The sequence below is a fragment of the Schistocerca gregaria genome, chromosome 7, assembly GCF_023897955.1.
Source record: "Schistocerca gregaria isolate iqSchGreg1 chromosome 7, iqSchGreg1.2, whole genome shotgun sequence".
NCBI lineage: Eukaryota > Metazoa > Arthropoda > Insecta > Orthoptera > Acrididae > Schistocerca > Schistocerca gregaria.
In genome coordinates this window covers 378,246,899-378,261,581 of record NC_064926.1, presented here as the reverse complement: position 1 = coordinate 378,261,581, position 14,683 = coordinate 378,246,899, and the positions used below count along the sequence as shown (strand labels likewise).

General features: G+C 39.1%; 1 protein-coding gene across 1 annotated transcript in view; it reads right to left on the bottom strand.

Annotated features, from left to right (window-relative positions):
* Nucleotides 1-12,068, bottom strand: part of LOC126282401 (putative inorganic phosphate cotransporter) — a 72,366-nt gene extending 60,298 nt beyond the window's left edge. The window contains exon 1 of the mRNA XM_049982059.1: nucleotides 12,009-12,068. Within this exon, the coding sequence (XP_049838016.1) occupies nucleotides 12,009-12,054 (46 nt within the window). The 5' untranslated portion in view covers nucleotides 12,055-12,068. The remainder of the gene's footprint in view (nucleotides 1-12,008) is intronic.
* Between the last annotated feature and the right edge of the window lie 2,615 nt (nucleotides 12,069-14,683).

Genomic DNA, 14,683 nt, shown 5'->3' with positions numbered 1-14,683 from the left:
AAACAAACCCTGCCCTTTCCTAGTGTTATCCCACTATGTGTTTGTGTACCCTTGTGTATTTATGTTCTTCCTGTCTTTATATGTTTATCTGATAAGACTTATGTTGCAGAATTTTTCTAATACTAAGCTACATTCACTATGATGAGGAACACTGTTATCCTCAAATATAATTTGCATTAATAACATGTTATTTCCTTTGTAAAGATGTTTACACATTATTTATTCTGTTTTGTTCTAATGCTCATGTGTGAAGTTATTCTGATCTTTTATGTATGTACTTATGTCGTAATTTTTGTAACACTGATGTATTTGCTATTTCGATTCTTTTGTAAAGCCTGTACTACAACAAATGTTATCTGTATTGTTATGTTCTTTAATGATATATTTTGTACCTTTGTTATTGTATTCTTATGTTATAAAACTGTAATTGACACCAGTTCATCAAATTAAGTAACTTGTAAATTACATTTCACTGCACACGTTTCTGTTGGTCATAGTATATGCACAATATGTGAGAAGTAGGGACTGATAGTGTTTGCAAGTGTATTGATAATTCAGCAAGGGACTGGTTAACAGCATTGCTGGTTCTAAGTACAATTCCAAAAACTTTGTGAGTGGACAAGTGGTGGGTTATGGACTTGCTATATTATCCGCAAGACTCTTCAATGGTGATTGTGCGCCTGCACAGTCAAACAGATGGCTGCTGGCTATCTCTACAAGGACTACAGTGGGTCTACATCTTTGATGACTCCCCAATACCATTATTTCTACAAGGACTGCAGTGGGTCTGCACCTCTGGTGGCCCACCAATACCGTAATCTCTACCAGGACTACAATGGGTCTACTCTGTGTTGACCTACCTACCAATATTCTTCAAAACTTCGACTGACTCTGCTGTGGGTTTGCTCTGTTGTGGCCCATTACCTGTCTGCATGTCAAGAGTCAGCACTGTCTTTCCGTTGGAAGGACAACACTACTACTTCAAGACTGCATGGAAATCCACTACTTCTGTGTGCATTTTCTCTTACTACTCAGACTTTGAGAAAAACACTGCAATTTTACTTTGATGAATGATCAGGACTGTCTTTATGGACTGTGAGAAAATTTTAGCTTTTGACCAACATTTTATCGATAAGTGTGTGCATTTCATTTCTTTGTTATTGTAATTATGAAAATTTTTTTCAAATCTGTATTGGCCACTGCCCAAAACAATTTGTAAAATTTTTTGGGGGAGCATGGGGGCTATGTAAGTAAGATGTTTAGGTTTTTTTATTGGTAACGTCACCGCCACGTAGCGCTCTGTATGAAAATCACTGGCTGTGCCGTGTGCAGTCTGTGGCTGGTTTGCATTGTTGTCTGCCATTGTAGTGTTGGACAGCGGCAGCTGGATGTGAACAGCGCGTAGCGTTGCGCAGTTGGAGATGAGCCACCAGCAGTGGTGGACGTGGGGAGAGAGATGGCGGAGTTTTGAAATTTGCAAGAATTGGTGTCATGAACTGCTATATATATTATGACTATTAAGGTAAATACATTGTTTGTTCTCTATTGAAATCTTTCATTTGCTAACTGTGCCTATCAGTAGTTAGTGATGTCCGTAGTTTGAATCTTTTAGTTAGCTGGCAGTAGTGGCGCTCGGTCATGGATGTGTGTGATGTCCTTAGTTTAGTTAGGTTTAAATAATTCTACGTTCTAGGGGACTGATGACCTCCGATGTTAAGTCCCATAGTGCTCAGAGCCATTTGAACCATTTCTTTTCTGCAGTGTGGATAATAATTTTTTCTCCATCACCCTTTTGAGAATTTCGCTACAGGAACCATTAAACTAAATGACGGTCAGCAGTAGTATTCACTAAGAGAAATTTATGACAAGTGTCAGAGGCTTCTCCAGCACTATTTAGATGAAGCTGTAACCAGACGCCAACACCTGGAGAGGTTTTGTTTTGTTTCGTATGTTAGATCGAGGGTTGAAGTGATGGTAGCATTAGTATTTTTTTTTATTGTACAGGCCATATGGCTAATAGGTTTGGGGCTCACTGGCTCTCGTCTACTCCATTAAGATTGCATAATATGCTTTGCTGAATAAAACTTCAGTACTTGTATTCAAAACTAGACAGCCAAGTTTTCAATCCCTTTTTCTATAAAGACATAATCCTTGGTTTCGATCTGTTTACAAGTAAAGATACTAACGTCCTACAAAGAAGAAAATATTAGAATATTAAATAAAGGGCAAATTAGGAATAGATATTACTCTTCTTTACTGAAAGTTAACTCTCGAAAAGGTATACCAAAGATAGATTTTGTTTTTGGCGGTTAGCAGTTTCCTTAACTGATTAAATGGTAATGAAAATTAATACTAACTAAGACAGGAGAAAAGTAATAAACTGGAAGGTTTTTTAAGGAAAGGACCCATAAAACTACTATTGAGTCCTAACAGGACAAGATGAAATAATAAATCATATTAAAAGAGATTTACTTACGGGTATTGACACTATGAACAGTAAATAATATATCGCTGATTCGTTATTAAGCAAATCTTTGTAGATCAGAAACGAAACCCACATATCTTTTATAACATCATTTTTTTTCAATCACGAAAGAAGTCACAATACTAAATCAACAAGGAAGAAACTTTACTCCAAAATGCGCTATGCTTGCAAGAAATAACAGGGAACGTCACTAGTGGATTTCACGTTCTCACACTCTGCATCTGAGTTGAGATCAAAGAGGCTGAAATAAACGTTTAAAAAAGACAGTGCTAGTGTTTTTTAAGTTACAAACAAGAGGGAAACGTGAGTCATATTGTAATTTGTAAAGTCTTGTATGTTCTAATATGTTAGAATTGGCTGATAACAGAGTCGTTGAATCTGTAATCAGGGATTTTTCACGAACAAGGTAAGAGATAAAAAATTATTTACTCCTGTTCAGTAACGAGTTATCTGTCCGCTTCCGCTGCTGTTGATGAGTGTCTATCAGAAACTTAATTAGACTGATTTCACTAGCAGATTATTATTAGTCCTACAAACGAGAGGATACTGAACTACAAAGTGCTTGTTCTATCACCAACATATTATTAATGCAAACTTTACGGAAAGAACTAGAAGCTAACGATTTCTTAAGACATTAACCACAGGACCGATGCTATAGATTCAGTCAAACACACGTATTTGTGTTAATTAAAGGTAAAATTCTAGCTGAATTGAAGCTTCCGATGGTTTTATGGCCATCTACAACGCTTTCTCATAACAGCCGTAAAAATAGACAGTATTAACAATTTAATTACCCACTTTATGGTAGTAACATTCAGAGTAGCAGCAATTTAAGAACACAGAAAGATTGGAATAATTTTAAGAAAAACTAAGTCAGATGCTAATGTGCATAAAGTTGCTGTTACGTAGAACAAACGTAAAAAATAAATTATGTTTGGATGGAAGGAGCAGGTTTACAGTATGTAGCAGGACTTTACTTTCGCAAACCATCACAGAAGTTTTGGCGATTGTGGGATCCAGGATGTTTTATAACACGAAAAGCAGTCTGAGACACCAGTTTGCTTGCGAATGAGGTAATACTATTTTCTGTGAGAGCAGTAATCGTATATGCTAAATGCCATTAAATAGAGTGTGGAATTTCTCCCCAATATTACATTATTAAAGAAAATTATATTGGAGTTTAACATTACCGTATGTGTGTGGGTTTCAAAATTCAAATAATTATTCAACCTCCAACAAACTTTGAATAGGATGTAATTTACAAGGCATGGTAGCTCTAGCCATTTAAGGAAACTAGGGTTAAATCTCAAAAAAGAAGACAGAAATTTATTTATTGAGTTGTAATAGTACCAGTAGTTAAGCAAAGTTGTAAGTTCTGTCCAGGTTTGCTGGCGATATTAAGCAGCACGGCGAACCAGTGTCTGATCTAGCAGCGATACATTGTGCCAGCATACATAACAATGCTAAAATACTACAGTAGAAGGCGACACGAAGAAACCAGAACTTGAAAGAAACATTGGGTATTCAGAACTTTTTTCATAATTTTACCATCAACGGAACCATTTTCAGGCAAACAGTAAATTTGTAGCTTTGTACTATTTTTTTGAAGTGATTTGTTGTTTTACTGGCCCTAGTGGTGTAATGTTCCGATGCTGTTATTGTATAACTTGGTGGTCATGATTGTGTTAGGACTGTAAGGCTAAAGTTATAAAACTAATAAGGGTGTTGAGTCTTTATAAAAAGCCTTGGTTTTATTCTATTATTAAAAGTGGAGGAAGAACTTAAAAGTTTGACTGCACATCAAAACGAGTTAAAGTCAGAACAGGAAAACTTAAAGAGGGACCTGAAAAACGGATTGGATTATGCGAAGGACGATGTACAAATATTACCCACAGAATTCAGCCATAAATATGGAAATGTTGAAAGGAAAATCGGGAGCTTGAGACACTAACTGGGGAGACTGAAAAGGTTAAGGAGGCCCAGGAAATATGTCAGTCTCCTACTGAAATTCGTAATGGAACATGTAGCATAAAGTAATTAACAAATCCAAAATCAGATTTGGGACTTAAATAAAATCATGGATTAGAAAAGACACAGAGGTGCTTAACTGAAAAGATGAAGGAAGCTGATTTGCCGTTTTCAGAAGTCAGTATTTCATGAAAGAAGGGAAATGTGGAAAGGGAAGCTTTGTTTGAGTACAGAGGTTGTATAACTTCAATCTCAAGAAGCAAGGACGCGAGATGTTCTTATGATCATAATGATCGAACTGATTCTTAGATCCAAAGGTCATTGAGCAGAAGTGTAGACAGAAACCAAACCTGTAGATCAGGCATGAATAGCAGGACTGAATGGAAGAGTTGAAAGTTGGTATAAAAATAATGGGAATAACTTTCCTTGATTCAGGCAAAAGGAATTTGTTCATCCCAGTAGTTTCTTAAAACCTTTTCTGGAGAGTTACTTTTATCTTGGGGTCATAATAAGATTATACAGTTTATTGTTAGTCGTTTAGAAGAAGATGCTTTACAAGTAGAAATCCTGAATTTACGTAGGTTTCCTATAGTTGACTTCATTAAAGATTTTAAAGCCCAATACTAGTCGTAAAATGATCAACAGAAACTGACACTAGAATTATTATGTAGCTAAAAGTATAACGAGAATTGATATGGCTATAAGAATTTTGTACAGTATCACTTAGACCAAGCATTGTACTTTGACGAACCGGTGAATGACGTATAACTGATTGAAGTACTGATAATATGCCTGCCCGACCAAGTTAGAGAGCGTTTAGTAGGAGACACGTGGACTCAAGCTAACCTCTATTAGAACTGTTGGATTATCTGAAGTACCTGAATAAGGCTAATGAAAAACAGAAACCAGAATGTCGAACTGGGCTGAGACAAAACGGAACGAACGTAAGTCGAGTAATGGAAAAAGCAAATTCCAGAAGGAAGAACTCATTAACTGTAATGGATTTAGATATTCTTACTTCCCAAGACCTAAGTATAAGGAAGAACACGTGGGGATGGAATGTATATGTTACCAATAATCACGACCATAACAACAGAGGTAACTCTTATAACCGTCATCATAGTAACTATAAGCCGCTTCAATTTAGGAATGTAGTATCTAGTCAACCTAAAGACCGAATAGTTATACAACAAGCTACAGAAATTATTCAAGTCATTTCTGTGACTAGTGCTTCATAGAGTAATAACAGACGTAAGAATGCTTTTTTGAGGTACCAGGATCAGCAACTTTTAAGTGAAATGAATTGATTGGTTAGTCATGAATTATTGTTACACTTACCAAAAGAGCAGTTGTATGTTAATGCTAATAATAAACAAGTATGGGTTAAGTTGAATAAATGTCAATTATAAAGTGATGCTGAAGAAAACGTAAACAGTTGGAAAATAAAAATCGAATGGAATGTAGTTGTGGAGGAGGAAGTAAGAGATGGAGATGATAATAAAGAGAGTAGCGAATGAGAAAGACAAGTGAAGAAAAAGTGTTGTGAATGTGTTGGACTGACTAACGAAGAATACGGTCAGTTAGAAGTAGTTCTAAGAAATAATGAGGGAGCTTTCAATGTCTAGGCATATGTGGTTGAAGAAGTCGAATGCATACTGATTACCTCATTATCATTTTTAAACCCCCATATCGTGTTGCCTTGAATGTGCATGAAGAATGCAAAAGGGGAGATAAATTGTTTGGCCAGTTGAGGAGCTACTGAATGATCTGACAGTTCCTGTTGTAACCCAATCATAGCTGCACGGAAGCCTAATTGTATCATTAGCTTAATTATTGACGCTCAAATGTTAGACAGGATCATTGAGATTAAGAGGGATCGACTTCTTCCCATAGATAAGATTTTGGTTATGTTTCACAACGCTAAGTGTTTAAGTAGAACTGATCTTGTAAAAGAATGCTGGCAGGTTCCCCTTATGACAGATTCTCGGTAGCGTTCAACTTTCCTCTTTGACGGAAGGTGTCGGAAGGTGTAGCAGGTTTTAAGTGTTACCTTTCAGGCTCAATGTGTCTGTTGCTCGATTCATACGAGCACTGGATCTTGCTCTAGGACAGCAACTGTTAGAAAAAGTGTTTGCATAAGATGAAGATGTATTAATTGTGTCAAAACTTGAGATTGTCATATTGTACTTCTAGAAACGTTGTTACAGAGGCTAGCTGAGAAAGAAATAACAATTAATATCGCATTTTGAGTGCAGTGAAATAAAATTTCTTGGCCACTATGCAAGCCAGAAAGGCAACACAGCTGATCCTAAAAGGATAGAAGCTGTAAAAATTGTCCTCTACCCAGGAATAAAAAACAACTGAAATTGATTCTGCATTAACACTTTGTATAGAAGATATGTTCCACGTCTTGAGATGAACTGCTTTAATCTCAGTGAGCTATTGGAAGCTGAATCACAGTGGAAGTGGAAGCAAAAATGTCAGAAAGAATGGGATTTCTTAAAATGAGAGCTGAGTAATTCTAAAATTTAGACAACGAGTTTTATATGGCAGTTGCATTCGGGTATGGGGTCGGATCTCATGTGTTTCAAGAATATAACAAGCAATGAGAAATCTAACTAATGACCTTGGCTTTTCCTGGTAGAATGTTGATTTCATGTGAGCGAAATTAATCCACTACAGAAAAGAAGACCTCAGCAGTAATCGGGGCTGTTCAGAAATTTAAATATTTTTATCCTTACAAAGTAATAGTATATTCAGATCACTGGGAACTCAAATTTTTAATTACTAATAAACTGTTGCATAGCAGGCTGATTAGATGGGCATATTTCTTTACAATCCGAAAATAAGCTATGTAAAAGGGAAAGTTAATCGAATACTTGATGCAATGTCACATCTACAATTAGATATGTAAGGAGATATTAATGGTGTTGAAAGAATTCTATGTTTGTAGAGTTACCAACTGTATGAAAAGATATTGGAATGGTTATCAAAAACTTGGAAAAGATGCAAAACAGGGATAACTGGATCAATAAAGCTCTTTATACATTGCTGTTAACAGTAAGGAGTGATTCATGGAGACCCCAAATAGATTGCTATTAACAGCAGAGAATGAATCGTGGAAAGAAATGTGGGTATGCTACAAGGGTACTCTTTTTAATAAAAGTAAAATAAGGTTAGGACAACAGTGAAGTATATTTGTAAGTTAATGTATAGTATATTCATAGTGGGCTTGGTCATCTTGCGATACGAAAGTGTCTACATCCTGTTACAAATGTTTACGGTTGAAAAAATTAAAAGAATCAACTGAAGGGAGATACGAATGTGTGAACTGTATCAGGAGACAAAACACTGAATCTTTAAAATGAAAATTTAGTCTTATCCTAGAATACCTCCTCATTTATGGGACTTAGCCATGATAGACATTTTTGGATACTTGCCTTGAGGAACGGGGGGTGTGAACTACGAGGTTCATTCAAATGAAATCTACTCATTGCGTCTCCCTTTGCCTTAGACGTAAGGTGGCACCACGTAACTGCGCGTATGGTAGCGCCATCTATTAGTAGAGAGACTGACGCATGTGCACCGATTGATGTTGCATAGCGCCGGTGTGGTTTCACGGCAAAGCGAATGTGGTCAGACAAGTTATTGTGCGCTACCGAACATGCAGGCGAGTAAACAGGAACGAGTAGTGATTCTATTTGTGGCGGCAGAGGGAGCTGGAAGCCGTGAAATGTATCGACGGCTGAAGGCTGTGTACGGTGAGTACAGCCTGTGTCGTTCAAATATTGTGGAATGGCGCGAACGATTCCTTGAGGGGCACGAGTCACTGGAAGACGACGCCCGTCCTGGACAGGCTCACCGTGTCATCGCACTGGAAATGGTTGTGGACAACCGCAAAATCACCGTGGACGAGATCCAGCGGTTACTGGGTGTGGGCACCGCTCACACAAGAATGTATCAACACTTGAACTTCCAAAAAAATCTATGCGCAGTTGCTTCCCCATCAACGGCAGAAGTTTCGGTGGGGAACGCTGGAACATCCACCGTACAGTCCCGACCTTTCACCGTGTGAGTTTCACGTGTTAGGACCTCCAAAAAAAGCTATTCGAGGACATCGATTCGCAATGGACGACGTAGTGTGTGACTGGGTCCAGTTCTGGATCCGACAGCAGCATACCCGATTCTTCAAGGATGGAATCTACCGGCTAGTGTCTCGATGGGATAAAAGTGCCAACAGTTTAGGCGACTGTTTTCGAGTATGTGTACTGTGTATAACTACATTTTTGAGATAATAAAATCGTTACCGTTACTTTACACTAGTGACCGGGTTTCATTTGGATGCCCCTTATACAGGTTGTTACAAAAAGGTACGGCAAAACTTTCAAAAAACATTCCTCAAACACAAAGAAAGAAAATATGTTATGCGGACATGTGTCCGGAAACGCTTACTTTCCATGTTAGAGCTCATTGTATTACTTCTCTTCAAATCATATTAAACATGGATTGGAAACACAAAGCAGCAGAACGTACCAGCGTGACTTCTAACACTTTGTTACAGGAAATGTTCAAAATGTCCTCCGTTAGCGAGGATACATGCATCTACCCCCCGTCGCATGGAATCCCTGATGCGCTGATGTAGCCCTGGAGAATAGCGTATTGTATCACAGCCGTCCACAATACGAGCACGAAGATCTCTACGTTTGGTACCGGGGTTGCGTAGACAAAAGCTTTCAAATGCCCCCATAAATGAAAGTCAAGACGGTTCAGGTCAGGAGAGCTTTGAGGCCATGGAATTGGTCCGTCTCTACCAATCCATCGGTCACCGAATCTGCTGTTGAGAAGCGTACGAACACTTGGACTGAAATATGCAGGAGCTCCATTGTGCATGAACCATATGTGACGTACTTGTAAAGGCACATGTTCTAGCAGCACAGGTAGAGTATCCCGTATGAAATCATGATAACGTGCTCCATTGAGCGTAGGTGGAAGAACATGGAGCCCAATCAAGACATCACTAACAATGCCTGCCCAAACGTTCACAGAAAATCTGTGTTGATGACGTGATTGCACAATTGCGTGCGGATTCTCGTCAGCCCACACATGTTGATTGTACAAATTTACAATGCGATCACGCTGGAATGAAGCCTCATGATCTTAAGTGAAGTGAATTCAGGTAAGGAAATAGGAAAGTATCAGTTGCAGAATGTAAGGAAATTGATAACATCTCATATTCAGACTGAGACAATAAGGAAAGGAAATCGATTGGAAGTAATCACTGATGAAGTTGATTCGTTAGCCAATTTATTTTCTGAAGTCCACTGTCAGAGGTGTTTACATGTACAAGAGAATCGAATAATACTGTTAAGAGTAAAGAGGATGTATAAATAAGATTTTTATCTGTCATTATTAAAGAACTAGGTACTATACAATTGATAAATGCCTTGTGGTTATGTGTTAACGTCATAAGCTAGAAAAATAAGTTGAAGAGACGATGAAGAGGACACGAGTTGTTAGTAGTCGATACAGAGCAGGGTGCATGTGAAAGTGGGGTATCCCGATCAAGCGTACAACGTATTCTGAAGGTTGCAAAGTGGAAAGTTTCTGGTCTGACGAAGTGTAGTTAGAACTGAACGGCACTGTAAACCTCCACATCTGCATGTACTGGTGCCCTGAAAACCCGCACGTTCACGTGGACAAACATGTTAACCTACCAGATGTTAAAAGTGTTGTGTGGTCTGCCATCGCGCGGTTTGATTGGCTCATTCTTCTTTGAAGGAACCGTAACTTGTGAGCTGTATTATCATATGCTGCAATCATAGAGTTTACCTGCCGTCCGAGACGTGTTTGGAAATGAAAGATTTTACCAATAACAAGATGGCGCTCCGTCTCAGTACCACAGAGGTGTCAGAGCTTACTTGGATGAAAATCTACCTGGATGATGGATAGACCGAAGAGTAGCTGTTGAGTACCCACCACGGTCTGCAGACCTAACAATGTCTATGTAATCACTAATTAGAGGCCTTTGCACGTGAATTTGGAGGAGCTTAAGAAGTGAAGTTTATCAACAGAAGCCAGCTACACTGAAAGAGCTACGAGAAACCATCAAGGTGTCCTGTGAGGCTGTCACGCCGGCTACACTGACAGCCGTAGTTCAGCGGCACCGACGTTGTTTGGCTGCTAATTGAGGTCACTCTGAACACATAAATCGACCTTCCCTCAGTACAAGAATTGTTACGGTATGTCATTTTCTTCCATTAATATTGATTATCAAAGAGTAGCTGCTTTTTTCTTGAGCCCTCTGTAGATAATTCAATAAATAAATATGTCTTTAGTCAAACGTAGTTAATTCTAGTGATAACAACGGTGTCGGCGGCTAGTCCATAAGATTCAATAGGACCGAGACGGTGTAGCTCCTCATGTAATATTGAGGTCGCTGCAGTTTGAAAAACGATAAATTAGGGCCCGGTTAGCCTTCTATACATGCTGACAGGATGTCAAATTATTGATTGAAATTTTATGAATTTATGGAAGGTTTGGGAAGCTTTTAGAAAATACTGTTTCTCTGCATCAGGGTGAAAAAGCGTTCTCTGATGGTAGCAGTGACGAACTTTGCCGTACGGAGTGGAAAAGCGCGGAAATCAGCGTGGAGAGTACCTCTCCGCCAGCATAGGGACTCTTTTTCAAATTGTAGATGTACGGAAAAGTTTTGTCATGTAAAATAAATGAAATGCGTATTCGACTCCAGTTTTATAATAATTTCGTTCGCTATTCAGTGCTTATTATACCTTGAGCTATCGACCGTATTGATAGGCACTTCATCCGTTAAGCGCCGGCCAGAGTGGCCGAGCGGTTCTAGGCGCTACAGTCTGGAACCGCGCGACCAGTATAGTCGCAGGTTCGAATCCTGCCTCGGGTATGGATGTTTGTGATGTCCTTAGGTTAGTTAGGTTTAAGTAGTTCTAAGTTCTAGGGGACTGATGACCTCAGATGTTAAGTCCCATAGTGCTCAAACCCATTTGAACCATTTTTTATCCGTTAAGCATAAGTTACAGGAAAGTATGCATCTGTGTTAAAACGAGATTACTACTCACTGAGAAAAAAGATCCTACTAATAATCATTTATTCGTATCTTATTTACTATGCGAAACGAGGTACTTCCGAGAACTGGTTTAATATTACAGATGCTTAATGATTTGTACTTTTACACTTACGATGCTTTCAGTTGATTTAACCACAAAGCTTTGGATTTATCCAAACGTAAAAATTCTGACACGTCTCAAGCTGTAAATGAAAATAAAAGCTCGAAGCCCATTGAATGTTTATTCCCAAGACTCCTTAGGCAGTAAATGTTAAATGAAATGTTTCTCGGCTAAGGATAGCCTTACACTATAAGTTCCTTCATTACGATGGATATACGTACATACAGTTGAGTGGAAACTACAAGTTGTCTTTGTTCGCTTGTATAGGGCTGCTATTTCATGTACATTTGAACTCCATCACTGCTGTAAGAGACCAGTAACTAAATAGGAAACGGTTGCATGAAAGTACTCACTAAATGTTCTGCAGCGAGCAGAAGGGGATGACATGCTGGCAGACATGGTGAGAAACTGCTTGGAACTGATAGTAGCAGTTGTTCTTTAATTTATAGCACTATCTCCGGCGAGTGGCCAGCAAAGACGTACCATTTGGAAGCACGATTATTGAAACTAATCTTCGCATCAGATCTCAGACACACAGTATCGGTAGCTTATCTGCTCCTCTCCAACTACTCCTTGACTATTCAAAATCCCCATTGATTATACTGAATGAGAAGAATGTCTCTGCAGCTATTATCAGTAAAGTTTATTAGGTAATCACCGATTAAAGGCCTTTGCACGTGAATTTGGGGGACCTTCTGTACAGATTCCAGTGCTATTTCGCAATTCTGGCGACTGTCATAATTAGTTGTAAGGGACTGTGAAGGTCCTGGCTTGAACTTGTCGCAAAGGCATCTCAGTTTCGGCCCCATATATGACTACGATTCTCCACTTCTTTAGTTTCGTGAAAAACGGCAACGAGATAAATTGTTGGAATACCACCAGAAAATAGCAGTACAAACTTCACCAGTTGGATGATGGCAGTGGTATAGCTGTTTCGTTTTAGTGAGCCGTGTTGAACAATGTAGTGATCAAAACAATCTCGAGAATGACATCTGGTTTAATTCAAAGCAGCGTTTTTTTGTGGGTATGACTGTCTCTAACGACCTCGCTGTCGACAGGATGTTAAAACCCAATCCTTCTTTTCAGTTATGGACATGGCTTCGTATCCCAACCGTCTGTGATCATTTCACTAGTATAGTAACTTCTTGACCATAAACTGATCGAGATGCCGAAACACTCTTTTCGACAAGTGGAAGTCTGCAAAGCAGTAAATGTTTTGCTATATGATTCATATTGTAGCTTTTTTCTACTGAAATACACTGCCATCGGAGGTACCTCACCGCAAGTTCAGCGATTGGTTTTGTCGATTCTATTCTCGCCGGTAAGGGAGCAGTGCTACACATACCACCTCCACGCTAATCTGTTTTCGAACATCTTTTGCAAATGTGATCTGTTGTAAACTTAGAAGTTATAAAATGGTTGTCCTCTCTGTAATCTAGCAAAAGCTGTTTTAATTATGTGTTTCTTACTTTTTGTCCCTTCTTTTTTTGTTTGTAAACTTTATTTAGTAAGGAACATGTAGATGATTTATTGCTAGTGACACAATTCCGAAGCTAATACTTATCTGTGACGCAATGTGTTAGGTTTTTGTTGTACTGTACTTTGCAGTTAGTCATAGGAGATCGCCATACCAGTAAATAAGTTTATAATCTTATCCCAATTTAAACACATAACTTATAACGCAGTGAAAAAATTACTGCCTTCAGACACAAGACTCTTGCCCTAACCCTCACACGCCAAGTCGCGCACGTAGGCTCAGAGCCCCACCGGTAAGAATGCTTGACTAGGGTTGGGATAATCACATGCTATAGATGGATAGCCTCCAATGTTGCAAGTCCGGTGAGGTATGCCATCTGAAGATGTCACAGGTTCAACATTTGTCATCCCTTTTTGGGGTATTCCCCGACATATGCGGCCCATGTGCCTTATTTTAAAATATTTGCCTCAGCTTCATCCACTTCGCTTCGACTTGTTTTAAACTTTAATAGCAACCATCCTGTGTAAAGAACGTGAACGGTGCCGTGTGCTGATAACTGTGCGAGACACAGAGATGCCACGTACACGTGTGAGACTTCGTTATCAGGGCCTGACAGAGTGTGAATGAGACCACTCTGCGGATCTTCATTTGGTCGGCTGTTCGAATCATGCTATACCCAAATTTGAGGGGAATTCGTATGTGGCAATGGCCCGATATTGAACTACGAGAAAAAACGTGAGCAGGCATACTAGTTGCAAAAGCTTTCGTGGACCATGTCTGACCACTACAGGGATGGATTTGAGTATTGTGCAACATGAACATCGTAACTCCCTGTCATCTGCGCCTGCCATTCAAGAACAAATAACGGAGGCCATTCATCTACATCTACATCTATATGACAATTCTGCACTTCACACTCAAGTGCGTGGCAGAAGGTTTATGAACCGACCTACGGACTAATTCTCTACCGTTCCACTCTCGAAATGTGGGAGGGAGAAATGAAAGCCTACATCTTCCCGTAGGATCTCTGATTTATTTTATTACGATGATCATTTGTCCCTACGTAGGTGGGCACCCACAAATTATTTTCGATTTCGAGGAGAGAGTTCGTGATTGCAATTCCGTGAAAATGTCTTGAACGAAAATTGCCTTTGTTATAATGATTGCCAACGCAGCTCACGCATCATATCCGTGACATTCTCTCCCGCATTTCACGACAGCAAAAAACGAGCTGCCCTTCTTAAAAATTTTACGATAATCTCCATCAGCATGTCTGGTAAGGATCCCGCATTGCGCTGGAATATTTCAGAAGAGCACGGACAAGAGTAGTGTAGTCAGCCTCTCTTGTAGATCTATGCATCTTCTACGTGTTTTACCGATAAAATGCAGTCTTTGCTTCACTTCCTCAAGATATTTTCTATGTGATCGATCCAATTTATGTTTTTCGTAATAGTAATCAATATATTTAAGCGAACTGGCAATCTTTAGATTTGTGTGGTTTGTCGTGTAACCGAAATGTAACGGATTCCTCTCGGAACTCATGTGGGTGAC